This window comes from Oncorhynchus nerka, linkage group LG13, assembly GCF_034236695.1.
Source record: "Oncorhynchus nerka isolate Pitt River linkage group LG13, Oner_Uvic_2.0, whole genome shotgun sequence".
Lineage (NCBI taxonomy): Eukaryota > Metazoa > Chordata > Actinopteri > Salmoniformes > Salmonidae > Oncorhynchus > Oncorhynchus nerka.
The window spans coordinates 32,895,736-32,912,209 of NC_088408.1; the positions used below are offsets into that span (position 1 = coordinate 32,895,736).

The 16,474-nt window shown below is 42.1% G+C and overlaps 2 protein-coding genes across 2 annotated transcripts in view; both read right to left on the reverse strand.

The window, feature by feature from the left end:
- LOC115139389 (tubulinyl-Tyr carboxypeptidase 2-like) overlaps positions 1 to 4,128 on the reverse strand; it is a 39,949-nt gene extending 35,821 nt beyond the window's left edge. The window contains exons 1-2 of the mRNA XM_029676709.2: positions 3,868 to 4,128; positions 3,194 to 3,643 (exon numbers count right to left, since the gene is read on the reverse strand). Of these exons, the coding sequence (XP_029532569.1) occupies positions 3,194 to 3,511 (318 nt within the window). The 5' untranslated portion in view covers positions 3,512 to 3,643; positions 3,868 to 4,128. The remainder of the gene's footprint in view (positions 1 to 3,193; positions 3,644 to 3,867) is intronic.
- A 799-nt stretch (positions 4,129 to 4,927) lies between these two features.
- On the reverse strand, positions 4,928 to 14,866 carry LOC115139390 (heme transporter FLVCR1-like). Its single transcript, XM_029676711.2, has 10 exons — positions 13,972 to 14,866; positions 13,670 to 13,814; positions 13,139 to 13,279; positions 12,508 to 12,575; positions 10,469 to 10,572; positions 9,629 to 9,739; positions 9,093 to 9,198; positions 8,639 to 8,750; positions 8,352 to 8,419; positions 4,928 to 7,864 (listed from the first exon to the last, which is right to left on the reverse strand). Exons 1-10 carry the CDS (start codon positions 14,632 to 14,634, stop codon positions 7,778 to 7,780), a joined length of 1,605 nt encoding a protein of 534 aa, XP_029532571.1. The 5' UTR covers positions 14,635 to 14,866; the 3' UTR covers positions 4,928 to 7,777.
- Between the last annotated feature and the right edge of the window lie 1,608 nt (positions 14,867 to 16,474).

The following is a 16,474-nucleotide window of genomic DNA, read 5'->3' on the forward strand; positions in this document are numbered from 1 at the left end:
GTTTTCCTTTCCTGTGGTGGTCCTCATGAGAGCCAGTATCATCATAGTTCTTGATGGTTGTTGCGACTGCACTTAAAGAAACATTCAAAGTCCTTGAAATGTTCTGTAATGACTGACCTTCATGTCTTAAAGTAATGATGGACTGTCGTTTCCCTTTGCTTATTTGAGCTGTTCTTGCCATAATATGGACTTGGTATTGTACCAAATATGGCTATCTTCTGTATACCACCCCTACCTTGTCACAACACAACTGATTGGCTCAAATGCGCAAAGGAAAGAAATTCCACAAATTAACTTTTATCAAGGCACACCTGTTAATTGAAATGCATTCCAGGTGACTACCTCATGAAGCTGGTTGAGTGAATGCCAAGAGTGTGCAAAGCTGTCATCAAGGCAAAGGGTGGCTACTTTGCAGAATCTCAAATATAACATATATTTGATTTGTTTAGGACTTTTTTGCTCAGTACATGATTCCATATGGGTTATTTCATAGTGTTGATGTCTTCACTATTATTCTACAATATAGAAAATAGTACAAATAAAGACAAGCCCTGGAATGAGTAGGTGTGTCTTTTGACTGGTACTGTATAAGACAAAAGCAGAAGACAAAATGTCCATCTCGCATGGAGTTATAAAGTGGGTCTTATTTTAGTTCTATTCTCATTTAGATGCAGTGTTAGTGTTGAGAGAGAGTTTACAGGAGCGCAACACACAATGCTCCCAATTCACCATGTGTAATTAGCTGTCTGCCTGCTCCTCTTTCTTCCTTTCCTTTTCTCCAATCTGAAGAAGAGGAGGGCGCCCTGCGGAGCTCAGAGAACTACCGGACCTAAAGGCAAGAGTGTGTGACTCAACTTAATTCCTTATTATAAAGGTGTGAAAGACTTCTTATTAAGAAAAGAGGACAATTACACAGAGGGAAATGAGGACAAGCTTTGAAATGTATATTTCAGCACCACAGTAAGTGGGATAGTATTAACACCTGGTGACCTGACTGAGCAAGGCTGGGGCTGGCAATGCATGGTCTGTCTGTCGACGTACCATACGTTCCTCACAGGTGGACAAGCGGGAATTAAAAGGTAGTTCAAAGAGGGATTTCTCCCTTTCCGTCCCGTCTGTCTGTTCCCCAGCTTTAGAGAGGTCGTGTGGGGGTCAAACAGGCCGCCCCCTGTGTAGTGACTCTAATCTAACTTTACTTCCCCAGGGGACATCACTGAAACCTGATAGCGACAGCCAAGATGTGACTGCAGCACCAAAGACCCTGGGCATCTGTCTCTCTCAAGAAGATAGTTGGGCATTGGTCAGAGACTAGTAGGCCTGTTCAGAGCATGATTGCTTACGGTTTTCATGTGATTACCATAAAGGTACCATAAAACATTAGATTGAACCTTCTCCCATTGGACTGCATGTGAAATAAAAACAAATACATTCAGTAGCACCACGTTTGGAGATCAGTTCAGACTAACCAAATCCTATTGTGATGCAATGAGGTGCACATGTGGTAAGTTTGAAACAGAATGGGAGGCTTTGGGCTGAAAGCCTGTTTTGTTTCCTGTAAAAAGCTTTTTGGAAAGTATTATGCCATAACAGATTATCCTAGACTCAAATCCGAGATGGTGGATTAGTTCGCTCACAACCAACCCCTTCAAATAATCAGGGCAAAGTAAGGGCACAGAGCTCACACAGTGGTGTTACCATTCCTGACATGGCATAGTAATGTTACCATAATATCAATAGAGCAGAACATAGAGAAATACAGTATTTCAGGAGACCGAGAGTCAAATCTGCTAACATCTTACCAACATGCCACATGGATGGGCCAGTGGAACCATGAATCAAGTTCCCAAAACAATGAATAACTACAGGTGAATACAGAAAACCCTTGCAAAAATTGCAAGGAATGAATGGATCACGAGGCACGCTTTAATCACACCTCCAGCCCTCAGAGCATGCTGCAGGTTGATGCTGTCTGACACTTCACAGGTTTCTCTCTGTAGCCTATAGCTCTGTATGCATACATGTGAGTTCCACAGACAGCAGTGCAATGCTCATTCGCTCCTCCACACAGTTACCCAGACACTGGCCCTGAGGTTATCCTTGAGCTGCCTGTAACACTGCAGAACACAACTACCATTCACCTATTCACAAAGGCATAGACTATTGATAGTGTTTGTGCTGGTTTATTATTGAGTGGAGAGGATTAGATGATGGACAATGGTATATAATGGAATGAGGGAAATCCCACAGTTACTGTTATTGTGGACTGCCAAAGGGTAGTTCATAAGACACTGAACATAAAAGCGAGTTTCACACTGTCCCTTGATGATGCAGCACCAAAGCAGCCCCTGGTCATAGCTCCAACAACTAGTGCAGAAGCAGCACCACGAATGGACACAGACCGTGGCAATTACAAAGGTTCCTGCGTGCATTGTTGTCATATGCTTTATATAGCTGACAGTGTGCTATGAGTTTGGGATTTGGCATCACATGCACTAATTGCCGGCGTACAAATGAGTAATGCTCCAGAGTCTCCTTTCTCAGCACAGTCCCACTCCCACCAGTGACAAAGAAAGAGGCTCTCAACACTGATTCCTGCTTGGTGACACTCAGTCCCGGTTATGTCTGGCCTCTGATGAAATCACTCCGGCAATGTGGTGTCCTGTTGGATGCCAGGGCAGGCTGAAATAATCTGCATGCCTTTTAATGCTTCATTCCTCAACAGGATAATCAGGGAAAGACTTTCAGGAGGAAATCTTCAACTCATCCTGTTATGGTTCTGTGAACGCTACTCTCTGTTATTATCGATGCATAGTGACTTTAACAACTCTACCTACATGTACATATTACCTCAATTACCTCGACTAACCGGTGCCCCCCGCACATTGACTCTGTACCGGTACCCACTGTATATAGCCTCGCTATTGTTATTTTACTGCTGCTCTTTAATTATTTGTTACTTTTATTTCGAACTTTCCGTAAGTATTTTCTTAAAACTGCATTGTTGGTTAAGGGCTTGTAAGTAAGCAATTCACTGTATGTGATTTGATGGATTCTTTGCATGGATGGAATTGCAAATGATATTTGTTGAATTGCAATTTGAAGCATATGTCAGTGTTGGTTATTACATGGTAATTGCACAGGATTTTTAGGACAATATCACTGCTTATCAGTCTAGCTTTGAGGCTATACTTACTTTGGGAAGGTATGCAGCATTCCTTATCTTGCTGACCATGTCTTGTCCATCAGGGTGTACTTTGGCTACATGAGTCCACATCCTCTCCCAAGTGACACCCTCAATGGGAAAACCAGTTCTGTTCACGTAAAAGAGCACACCCCCATCTTTCTCATCTTCTTCTCCCGATGAACGTCCAGCGTTGTTGGGGGTGCTAAGGGTGGCAGATTCAGCACCCGGGCTCGAGTTGCAGTACGTACTGCCACTGGTACTTTTGGATCGGTGCCTCCCCATCTTAGCTGCAGGTGAACAAGTGCTAGTGGCGTTGGGTCCAGTCATCGTTCAATTCAAAAGTGGAGGTCCCTGCAGATGGCAGCCCGTGATGATTCCACTTGCTTTTGTCAATAACCCAGAATTCCTATAACATGTTGCTGTACCAATATCCACTCCCGTACGTCCAGATAACGGATACTGCAATCACTCAAATAAACGAAATTAAGAAAAAAATCGCATATGTCAAGCTTTTTTAGGTAGAAATGCACCAGAAAAAATGTGCATTTCATATTCAGCTAAGCATAATCTTTACTCATTAAAAAGGCTGAAAGATGTCACCAAGTAATCAAACCGCAAAGCATAGCCTACTTAAATACCGCATAGTGTGTGGACCATTCATAACAATGTAGTTTGCTGGTTACCCGTAGTAGAATATTCACGGTTTGGCTCGCTCCTCTTTAACTTCATCCTTTGCTCAGAACACTGCCGGAACGTATGACCCCCACCGCTTGAGACAAGCCCTGTAATGCATTTCGATCCGTTCGTAGTCTACATATTTCCCCAATATCGAGTAGGCAATTCGAAAGCTTTGTCCTCATTATGAAAACTCCTCTTTGGCAATTTAGTCATCCATCACATGGTTAATATTTTGCTTAAATGATGTCACTATGTTGTTCTGTCTAGTAACCCCGGCAGCCAGACGCGTTCTAAATTATTTCATTGGGTGTAGCAACAAAGAGAGGCGGACTTAAGTAGAATTCATACCAAATAAGGAACTAATTCCTTGCTGTGATTGGTGGCGATAGCGGATGAGGGCGTCAACAAGTGAAATTTGCAACAAATTGATTTTTTTCTTTCTCACCATCGGTCAACACTTTTAAAGTCGTACTGTCATAAAGGTTGTTACAATGTAACAACTTCACACTGATTCAAGGTAACCAGTTGGTGTCGGACGTGAAATGGTCAGTGGCTATTCAGAAAGTAAACGTATGGACATACTTACATATTGTCCAAGATGATCAAAGGCTTGATTGTTAATGCATAGAAACAATAAATATTGTTAAGTGATAGGAGGACATTTTATTTATGTATCAAAATAGCCTACCCTAGCGGGATATCAAGGTTAGGCCTACTTGTTTAGACATGTGAGAATATGCACTCCAGCAACAGGCTAGTTGGTCAAATATGCACATATTCTGAACAATGTCAGCCAATTCTAATTGGGTTTTCTAACTTTCTCTACACGTTTTCAACCTAGTGCTAGCATTTCAATCACTTATGATACTGTCACAAAAACCATAATTTGTTGGACCATCAAGTTATTAGAATACAGTATGCTTATTAAATGTACTTGCATTAATGGTCACCACATGAGGAAACCGTTGTTACAATGTCTAAGTCATTACTACAACTCTTCTGTAACCACCTCATTGACTCCAGGTAATAAAACAGATGCAAAATAACAACAACCACTGACAATACTGAGCAGAATTGTTTTTTTATTGTATTGTTTTCACTTTCAACTGACATTATCTGCAGATAAGCAAGTATCCATGTGGCCCCTTTCCACTGACAAAACTCAAAGGACAAAAAAACTTAAGCAATACAAACACCTTAGTTTTACAGTACACTCAGGGGCACTTTGAAGGGATTGTGCAACATCATACACATTATATAGCAGCTGCAGTGTAACAGTGCTGGCACTGACTATACTGTGGATTACATTGCTAAATTATAATCAGGCTGTCAGAGACTTTAGATAGCGGCGTGTCAAAGTCACAAAATGCTAGATGGTTTATTGTCACATACACCAGATAGGTGCAGTAAAATGTGTGGTTTTACAAGGTCAGCCATAGTAGCACGGCACCCCTGGAGTAGGGTTACGTGCATTGCTCAAGGGCACATTGATGGATGTTCTACCTTGTCGGCTAGGGTATTCGAACCAGCAATCTTTCGGTTACTGACCTAACGCTCTAACCGCCAGGCTACCATATGGTGTATTGCACATACACTACACAACCAAAAGTATGTGGACACCGCTTCAAATGAGTTGATTTGGCTATTTCAGCGACACCCGTTGCTGAAAAGGTGTATAAAATCGAGTACACAGCCATGCAATCTCCATAGACAAACATTGGCAGTAGAATGGCCTTACTGAAGAGCTCAGTGACTTTCAACGTGGCACCATCATAGGATGCCATCTTCCCAACAAGTCAGTTCGTCCACATTTCTGCCCTGTTAGAGCTGCCGCAGGCAACTGTAAGTGCTGTTATTGTGAAGTGGAAACGTCTAGGAGCAACAACAGCTTAGCTGCGGAATTGGTAGGCCACAGAAGCTCACAGGATGGGACCGCCGAGTGCTGAAGTGCGTTGTGCGTAAAAATCATCTGTCCTCGCTCTCAACACTTACTAGAGTTCCAAACTGCCTCTGGAAGCAACGTCAGCACAATAACTGTCTGTCGGGAGCTTAATGAAATGGGTTTCCACTTGGTGGTGGAGAAATAATGGTCTGGGGCTGCATTTTATGGTTGGGACTAGGCCCCTTAGTTCCAGTGAATGGAAATCTTAACGCTACAGCATACAATGACATTCTAGACGATTCTGTGCTTCTAACTTTGGGGCAACAGTTTGGGGAAGGCCCTTTTCTGTTTCAGCATGACAATGCCCCCCGTACACAAAGCGAGGTCCATACAGAAATGGTTTGTTGAGATCGGTATCAAAGAACTTGACTGGCCTGCACAGAGCCCTGACCTCAACCCCATCGAACACCTTTGGGATGAATTGGAACGTCGACTGCGAGCCAGGCCCAACATCATTGGGCGAACTCACTAATGCTCTTGTGGCTGAATGGAAGCAAGTCCCGGCAGCAATGTTCCAACATCTAGTGAAAAGCCTTCCCAGAGTAGTGGAGGCTGTTATAGCAGCAAAGGGGGGACAACTCCATATTAATGCCCATGATTTTGGAATGAGATGTTCGATGAGCAGGTGTCTACATACTTTTGGCGATGCAGTGTAAATACTGTATATAATTAGTTCAGTTTGGATGTACTCATTCTTAATTAGGGACAAATAAGAATGAGTGTCTATGCAAGGATTCCATTTAATAACATTATTAATTTCAGTGGTCTTTGAAATATCAAGTGCTTGGTAAATGGAATACATCTTAAGTAAGATAAATAAATAATTGAGACATAACTACATTGCTATATAAGATGTAATAAGTTCATTATCAAAATTTTAAAAAAGTAATGAAATGTTATGAATGTCCATATAGAAATGGTACTTCTTCATTATTCAGAAGTAAGTAAAATGCTAGAAAAGAAAGGAAAACATCTGTCAACCAAATAAATATTTTTTCTCGTCATAAGTAGCTAAATAATAACATTCGCTCTGACACTCAAATATGAATAATTAAAAGCACATATCCTGCAGGAAGCAGGATAACATATAAACAAACGCCTGTGGATTGGATCTTCTGATTAATGATTGGACGAGAGGAATTATTCCTGTTAAAACAAAGGAAATACAAGAGCCAATATAGTGGTTTAGAAATGTGCTGGGAGATGGCTACTGGGCATAGTCCTTAAAGACACAGAGTGAGCTATATAAGCTCCTATGAAGGTTTGGAGATGTTTGAATTGTGATGCTACAGTCATTATGACTCCTGTTTGTGCTTCATCATCCACACAGCATTCTTAGTATTTCCACAATATCCCTCTAGGTGGCGCTGCTATACCATTAGCTACCTATCTCGGCAGAACAATTATCTGTGCCATGTATTCAACAAACGTATCAATGTTTTAACACTCTCAAAAGCATTCATGTTAGTAATATACAGAAAAGTAGACTGTGCATGTTGCACATTTGCCATATGCCTTGCACCTTGTGTGTCATATTTGGTCCATATTTGTACGAATGGCTAAAATCTCAAGACAAGAAGTAACAATGATCATCCTCACAGGCCAAGGCAGGTCAGAGATCCTACATTCTATGCTCCCGTGTGGTTCTGTATAATGCCTTAAATAGGTTTAAATTAAGCACCACTTCATGAACCAGAGATGATGGTGATTGTAGAGACAGTAGTGGATCATCAAGCAGAAGAAGCAGGGGGACTATGGGAAGTCTGAAAGGTGTATTTGGGTGCTTATAGTTTTACCTGTCTGTAAACAAATCATGGCTCGGCTAAAACCACTACAGTAAAAACATTATCATAATAACACATTACAAGATACAATCCAGAGAAAAGGGAGATTTCAAGTAACCTCAGGAAACTCTGTGGAATGCGCTGTAGGCCTCCGAAATGTTCAGTAGATTGTTAAGCGACCTCTTTGGGTTACAGTGAGGTCTCCTGGGAAAAGCTGACTGATGTTTCCATCTTGGCGCCATTGGTTGGCTTGTCTGATAGGCACTTAGTAGTGACCTAAGACAAGAGGAGGAAGATATCTTTAATTAAAGTCTTACATAGTCATTTCATGAGAAGAGTCTTCTCATCACTCAAGTGGCTAGTAACAATGGCATAAGCCAATCACTGTTCATTAAACCAACACAGTGAGGTGCATAATCACAGAGCCAAATTCTAGCATCATAGGGCATCTCAACTGCCTGAAGACTTTTTATTAAAAGGTTTTATTTTCTTTCACTCTGCTCTCTGCATGATACAGTTTCACATTAGACAAAGACTGTTCTGTCTTTTGATGTTTACCGGGGTCTTGATGTGGGCAATCTCATGACATATGAGACAGCTTCAAAATGGCTGTCAATGTGAAAGAACAAGCAGACTAGTGACCTGACCTCTGTCTTGTGATACATCATTCAAGGAAAAGGTCACAAGTGATTGAGGGGGTTGACTTTTCAGCAGAAAGAAAAAAGAAAATCTCTCTGAGGGAAAAGGAGAGAACGTGACTTACTGCTTGAAGAGTTTTGCTGTCAATGCCCATGTTGACATTGTTCCTTTTCAGTTCTGATTTTATTAAGGCTGAAACAAACAAAATAAAGTAATTAAGAGAGCCTCAAACAATATATAAACATAAACATTTGTGGCGTAGCCTTCATAGCATTGTTATGTATTTTATTGTATTCTCAGTCTGTTTCAGTTTTCATAGCAGAAGGTGAATCATATGGAAGACATCCATACTCCACAGAACAGAGCAGAACAGATGAGTGCAGAATAGATCAGAGCAGGGAACCAACCAACCTGTGAGAAAGATACCCAGGAAGATCCAGACACAGAGGAACAGGTTCCCTGCCAGGGGCCTATAGTTTGTTGTCAGTTTCCCCTGGATCAAAGTGAAAAGAATCCCAAAGATCTGAGGGAAGAAGGTGATATGAGAGTGAGAAAACATTGGACACCTGTATTTTCTCAAGGGTATACAAGCATTATACTGACTGACAAAAAAGATTGTCTTCCCACTTGGCAGAGAAGCTTAAAATGTATGAAGAATCAGAATAGAAAGTATATACTGTGTGGATATATACTTGTTTGAAAATGGGAGTGGTTAGGGTAAGGTTAAACAATATACGGTGAAGAGGAGGACACATTTTGTGTTTGTATGAGAACGCACAAAAGTATTTACCTGAAAAAATCTCTGGAGGCAGTCACACAAACAATGAAAAAGACTTGTGATTGTTAGCACGTGTTTGGGGCTTACCTGTGCAAAAGCATTAAGGAGACCAGAGGATGTCCCTTCTGATTCAGGATATGTAATTTCAACCCCAAACTCAAAGCCAAGCGGAAGGTAACCTGTCATGAAGAACCTACAGAATGACAAAATCATATCAGTGAACCATGGCTGCCCTCAGGGAAAACAGACGGCTTTATCTCGATGCCGTTGTTTTGGTTGAACATAGCCTCTGGCCACCACATAAGTAATAAAGTGGCATTGTGCGTGTGACTGTTTACCTTCAAAACATACAAGAGCAAGAGGAACTAGTGACAAAATAAGCAACGACAAGAAAAGGAGGTGCCTGTTTTTTTAACGCCATACTGTTCACTAGATCTTCCTGTTGGCACAATGTGCAACACTGGCAATTACAACTTTATTACTTCTTAATTATCATTTCAAGCACTTATTTACAACTTTAGAACAAACCAGGTCGTCATTGTCGACAAGAACGTGTTCTTAATTGACTTACCTGTATAAATAAAGGTGAAACAATAAAAAAATACAAAGAAGGGTTATCTTACCCCAGCACCCCAGCAGTGAAGAACACCAGGTAAATACGGTTGAGGTTCAGAGTGAAGCTGAACAGCACCATACCAATGAAAGACAGGATGTACACTATCAGAGTGGTCATTCTGAGGAACAAGCACAGGACAGAACATAGTTGGGAATAAAAGTGGATGTTCTATACAGAGGCTCACAATTGAAGAGGGAAAAGGCCGGTAATCATGGGCAGGGAAAATGTACAACGTCACTCTTACGTTCATCATTCTCTCTATGTCTCAGGGACTTACTGCACATAGCCCATATAAGTTGACTTTGTTATGAATGACTTCATAGCTTGCTGAAAATGTCACTGATTCTAACCATTGGTTTCATACCCAACCCAGCACCTGTATGAATAGCATATCAGAACACATCACAGTTCTCCAGAGGATAATAAGTTAAGCAGAGGGCGACTTTCAGAGCAAATGAGAATGCTGAGTCATGTGAGAAATCTCCCTAAATCTGATTACTCAAACAGAGTTGCATTAAGAGTATGTTACTACAAACCTGTGTTAATTGGATCTGAACTGGCAGGACATCATTTTTGGAACGTGCAGCAGGCTGCTTATCTAAAGGATGAGTTGGAACTCATACACTTCAGTTTGTCTTTACAACACTTCCCTTTCTAGTAACCGCAGAGTACTGTATGTCCACAAAAAAGCCACCGCAGCGCACAAACCGTAAGGTTTTAGATAGACATACTGTAACTGCCTTCTGCAACTCACAATTGCATCATGTGCAACATAGTTTAGTAACTGTGTCACCGAAGAATGCAGTGATTTATGTCACTGGCAGTTGGGCTTGGGGACGGTACCTACTTGTAGGTTTTGGTGTGGTCCAGCCACAGTCCACAGATGATGGAGCCCACCATTCCAGCCACCACCAGGGTCAGGCCAATCCTGCCTGCATTCAGCTCCTGGTTCTGGGGTGAGGAGGTTGATGTTAGTGGAGGGTACAGCAGGCTTGTCCTGGGACATGCGTCCCACTATCATATTCGCATGAAGGGCCACCCACCAAAAAAGGGCCACCACTCATCAGAAAAGCCATTCCGTGACCCAGGAAACAAAACTGCAAAGTTTCAACATCATTACATAGATAGCTTTTTGAATATGTGGTTCAAGACTTGTAAAAGTTTCAAATTAGTTCAATATTATGCATCAGAGGTACAATTTCGAAATCGCATTTTGGGTCATTTCTCCCAGCAACATTATGAGGTTGACATGTCACACATGTGACCCTGTTCATGCTTACAGAAAGCAACATATTTATCGGAACAGAGGAATCCCAAAATAACAAAAGATTAGAAGTTGTTTAAACGTGCTAAATGAATTTTTCTCAGACGCCAAACCAGCGCTTTTTGTAGCTGTCGGCACCTTGAATGTTTTGTGAGCTGTATTAGCTAGCGAACGCTGTGCTGTCTTTAGTTTGGCTAGCAGGAAAAACAAAGCAATGATGGCCTTGTAGGCTAAATATATCTTCAATTAACTTCAATTAACTGAGAAAACCAATGCACCTGGTTGAAATATATTTCCTTATTTCAGGGTTCATCTGGATCAGTGAAGGACGGGTAAAGTGTTCCTTGACCTTATGCAAGGGCGAACACTGAACGGACAAATAGTTCTCTGTTCTGTGTGCCAGTGTGCAACAAAAGTAACCAAGGTGAAAAATGGCAACGTCAGAACGTTGCTAGGGAAATTACCCTGTGATTTCGATGCTAAATATAGTAACTTTGATTAAAGATTGCAGTTTTACACGTTCTGAATGAGACAGTGTTCCTGTTCATAACATTATCTATATGTTTGATGGGTGGCTCTTGGACTAACATGGCTAAAGCGGAAAAACTCACCAGAAGCGGGGCAGGCAGAGCAAGCAGAGATAGGCAAATGGAAAGGACAGGACAGGCAGAACAGTGACTACATGCTAGCAGGATAGTCCATAACTCCAATCATCTTTGCTGATAGGGATGTTCGGTTTCCATACATGGATGAATTGGTCTAATTTACCATGTATGGTAAAGCCTCAACCCATAGCTACCTCTTCCAGTTCAAATGAGCTCTAAAAAAACGTTAATAATGACAACATTTGTATTGTTTTTTCGTGTGTGACTGCAGCGCCTGCGATAAAACGCAAAAATAGAGACACTTTCTCACTGAGCGAGGCGTCAAATCAGACAACCCACCCGCCCTCAGTTGGGTCATTATAATTCAAAACAACGCATTCAAAAATAGATCACATACACCCCTCGCATGCTTGCCTTTGGTGAGTTTAGGCCATAAGCTAAAACTGGAGGCTCAAGAGGACACCAGACAAAAAAAATGGCCTGGATGCATGCATACTTTAGAAAGGACAGCCGCACGCTCTAGGAGCTCAGATGCAATACTTTAATAACCAACGTTCGACAGCCAAGCTGGATGCACGTACAGTATAACCTTAAAGCTGGTCACATGGTCTGTCGGTTTAGGGGGTACAGTTCAGGGATTTATGGAAAGTCTGGTGGGAAAGTGATGTTTACCTCCTTTGACATTTTACAGTGAGAGGAGGCTGCTACTAGAGTTCACGGAATGTTGCTTGTCTTTCAGTCTTTCAACCAACCCTGACTGTCTCTCTCCTCCAAGGGTAGCAGGCATGCGTGAAAAGTGGTTCTGAACTACAAACAGGAGACAATGGATTCGTGCCCTGTCGTGGTTTGAGCTCTCATTTAACTCCATCTGTTTACAGAGAAAGCCTTTTCCATTAAGTGTGTTACTTTTGTGCCGTTCCAGAGCTTGTGTTTGATCTAGCTATGCATGTAGTAAATCAACCCATCAAATAATCCTGATTTTCCGTAATTGGAACACACATTTTGTCCTCCACTTACCTCGTAACAAGCCATAATCATCTGATTGAGAAGTGTTGACACAGAGTAGAAAGAACCAGTCATGATACCTAAAAGAAAATGTATTTATTTGACTGTTTTATCCCGACATAGTGATAAACTTCAATAATCTGTATAGTACACACAAAACCATGAAGTTTAACTGAACAACAACAAAAGAAACTCAAATTCAAGAAAGGATTAGCTAATAACCGGACTGAGCACCGACTGAGCAGTCAGTCTGCCTTGGGGTGTATGGGGTTAAAGACAGAAGGATCTCATAATGAACAACTATGCCCAGGAAACAATCAGTGGAATGGACAGAATGCTACAACAAGAGACTTCGAAGGACAGCACACAGGACAATTGGCCTAGCCCCAGATCTGTGTGTGCTTTGGTCAACACCTCAAACTTTCATTGTCATGTCATAAACTTTGTGACGACAACAAACACAATAGATGAGTTAGCTAAAGCACAGACCTGAGTCCAGGCTACTGGCAAGTAGTCAGGTGTCTCACCATAACTTTTCAGAAGCTTTAGGTTACTGCATGTAATACAGAAGTAATACCATAGTTATAGTGTAGTTACAAGATAAGGTGTAAGATAAGGAAAGATTATAAGTCAGGTGTCTCACCATAACTGATGAGCAGTAGGATGAAAGGTTTGTTCTTGAACAGGTTGATGATGGACTGTCGGTAGGAGTAGTCTTCAGGAGCACAGTCAAGTAGGACAGCCTGAGCTTGGCTGGGAGGTAATGGGGGTCTGTCGTCCATGACTAGGAGCAAAGAGACACAGACAACATCAACACATTTGTCTGGAAAGTAGTGGGGGTCTGTATTTTATGCCTCGGAGAGAAGTGGCATAGTCAACACTAACACTGTATTTACAGTTTTACAACATAATGGACAAGTGTTTCTCTGTTTCTTGCTTCAAAAGCACTCAGTAGCATATGACTGCAATGACTCCTATGCAATCCTGGTTTACAGTGGTATGTTTGAATGGTTGGTATGTTTGTATGGTATCCGTAGCCTGTGGAAAATATAAGTGCAGTCGTCTGGACCTATGGAGTTTGTTGCTACAGTGACTAAGATGTGCTGTCCACCGTGTGCATTTCTGCAGAGTACCATTCCAGATGGCCTGACAAGGCTCGTCTCAACTGAATTACCAATTACAGTCAAGATGAACAGAGCAGTGGAGACTACAGCCGTCCCATAAAACATAACGCTGATGTTGTGTCCCATGAGCTCTATGTCTTCCACGGTGTTGGGGACCAGGACAGGGGGAAGTAGGAAGCCAATAGCAACGCCCAGCTAAAGAGGGATCAGACAAATCCATCAAAATACAGAAATGTCCTTTTTATACAGCAGTAAAACATGTACACAGCATTAGCCTGTAGCGTTTACAATGTGATTAGGCTAAAGGATTCATTAGGAGACCCTCATCACGTGACTCAATAGGCCTACACACCTGGTTACCCAGCACGGCTGTTGCACATGCGGTAGACACCTCCTTCGGGCCAAACCACACTGATGCAATCCTAGAGGGCAGCCCGAGGATGAAGACTTGGGCTACGGAACATATTATCTGTGCAGTCACTGTTACACCGAAAAGATCGGGCCGGACGCTGGCGCATTTCACCCACGCACCGACGCAGTTCAAACCCGCGCCCATAAGGGCTGTCAATTTCAGTCCTTTTTTATCCAGTAACCATGTTGCGGGGAAGATCAAAGGCACATACGCCACCATGTATACAATTGACAGCCAATCGATCTTGTCGCTGGATACATTGTAGAAGTGGGCGAAAATGTTGGTGATGATGCTGTACTGGATCCATTGAAATGCGTTGACGAGGGAGTAGAGGCTGAACACAGCTAAAACAGCGAATCTTTTCCAAAAGAGCTTTGTTTCGATACATTTTTCATCTCCAGGAAGCATAGCCTGTTTCTCATCTGGAGGTATCTCCTGTTCCAACGCCTTCGAGTCCAGTTCTGTCAGATGTGCCGCTCCATTCGTTAGGTCGGAGTACTGATCCCCGGTTAGGACTACTCCGTTATGCACCGGCGTCTTGATGTCTATTTCAGATGCGTTGTCAAGCCGCAAATGCTCCTGTACTAACTCGCCAGCCACCATGATGCTGGGCCGACGTTGCCTATCTCTCTATACCTTATAGTCAGGAAGTACGTTTACACAAAATAGGGCAGAGCCAACATTCAGTTAGTAGGTAATACAACAACTATTCATACCGTTTAGAAAAGTCCCTTTAAAAATGTTGTTGGCTATCTGTATTATTGGCTCTCATATAAAGCGCCTTCTTTCGCATGGTAGCCTATGTCGGTGGCGCTTTAGTGGATGCGCAGGGGATGGGGGCAGGGTGCATTTACATCACACAACTCACACATGGAGGCCTTCCGATGATGACTCTGACCAATCAAAATGCAGGATTTGGAGGGCTCTCCGGAGGGTAGGTGTTATAGTAGCCCTAACTCTACAGTACGGCTATATTCGCACCGGTCTCTATGCATGGTAGATGAAGAAAAAATATTGTGATAATAATTTGCTGTTTATTCAAATAAACTGCATAATTTCCTAAATAGCATTGAGGTTGTTCAAAGGTGGTATCGTTCGTTAGTGACACATGGTCTCCTCAATTATCTCTCCCTAATCCTAATCTTAGTTAAATCCAGTCGGCCTGCCTAGTTTATTGGACACTCGCACTAGAAAGCTAACGTTTAGACAATGTGTAATGAAACCATCCACCTCAATGACATTGGCCTAAAAAAATATATTTGCTCAGTTAATTGTAGGCCTTAATAGCTACAACAGATGTATAGATGGGATGTTACACTTGTATTAGGCCAGGGGTCTTCCAAACGTGGGTCTTCAACTCATCCTCAGATTTACCCATTTTCAAAAGGTTACTTTTCAAGAGCCAGTGGCACACGTAACTCACTTCCACCCTATCATTAGGAATTATAATCATTTAGTAATTTAATTGGATCTTTACGATGTCACATTGGATCTGTAAAATGTTGTTGCGCGAAATTCTCAGGTTTCAAAATCGACGGAGGCCGCAGCGGGGTAGAAGGCACAACAAAAAAGCGCCCATTACAACACCTCATTATACACCACATAATTTGGCTGCTATTTGCTATAGCGCAGTGGCGACCCATCATTCAGGGCAGGTGGAGCAGAACCCCAGCTGTTTTAGCCCCACCTGTGTAGCTATATATATATATATATATATTTGGCCTGTTTTGCATGTTATTTTGGCATTCATCTGTGTCACATATCAGTTTGCTAACAATGTCAAAAACAAAATGCAGTGCATTCTGAAAGTATTCAGACCCCTTGACTCTTTCCACATTTTGTTACTTTATAGCCTTATTCTAAAATGGTTTCAATAGTTTTTTTCTCATCAATCTGCACACAATACCCCATAATGACAAAGTAATTTGAGGAAATGTATTAAATATAAAAAATGAAATATCACATTCACATAATTATTCAGACCATTTGCGCAGTACTTTGTTGAAACAGTGATTACAGCCTCAAATCTTCTTGGGTATGACGTTACAAGTTTGGCACACCTGTATTTGGGGAGTTTCTCCCATTATTTTCAGCAGATCCTCTCAAGCTCTGTCAGGTTGAATGGGGAACGTCGCTGCACAACTATTTTCAAGTCTCTCCAGTGATGTTCGATCAGGTTCAAGACCGGGCTCTGGCTGGGCCACTCAAGGACATTCAGAGGCTTGTCCCGAAGCCACTCCTGCTCTGTCTTGGCTGTGTGCTTAGGGTTGTTGTCATGTTGGAAGGTGAACCTTGGCCCCAGTCTGAGGTCCTGGTGCTCTGGAGCAGGTTTTCATCAAGGATCTCTCTGTACTTTGCTACATTCATCTTTCCTTCGATCCTGACCAGTCTCCCAGTCCCTGCGCTTAAAAACATCCCCACAGCATGATGATGCCACCACTAT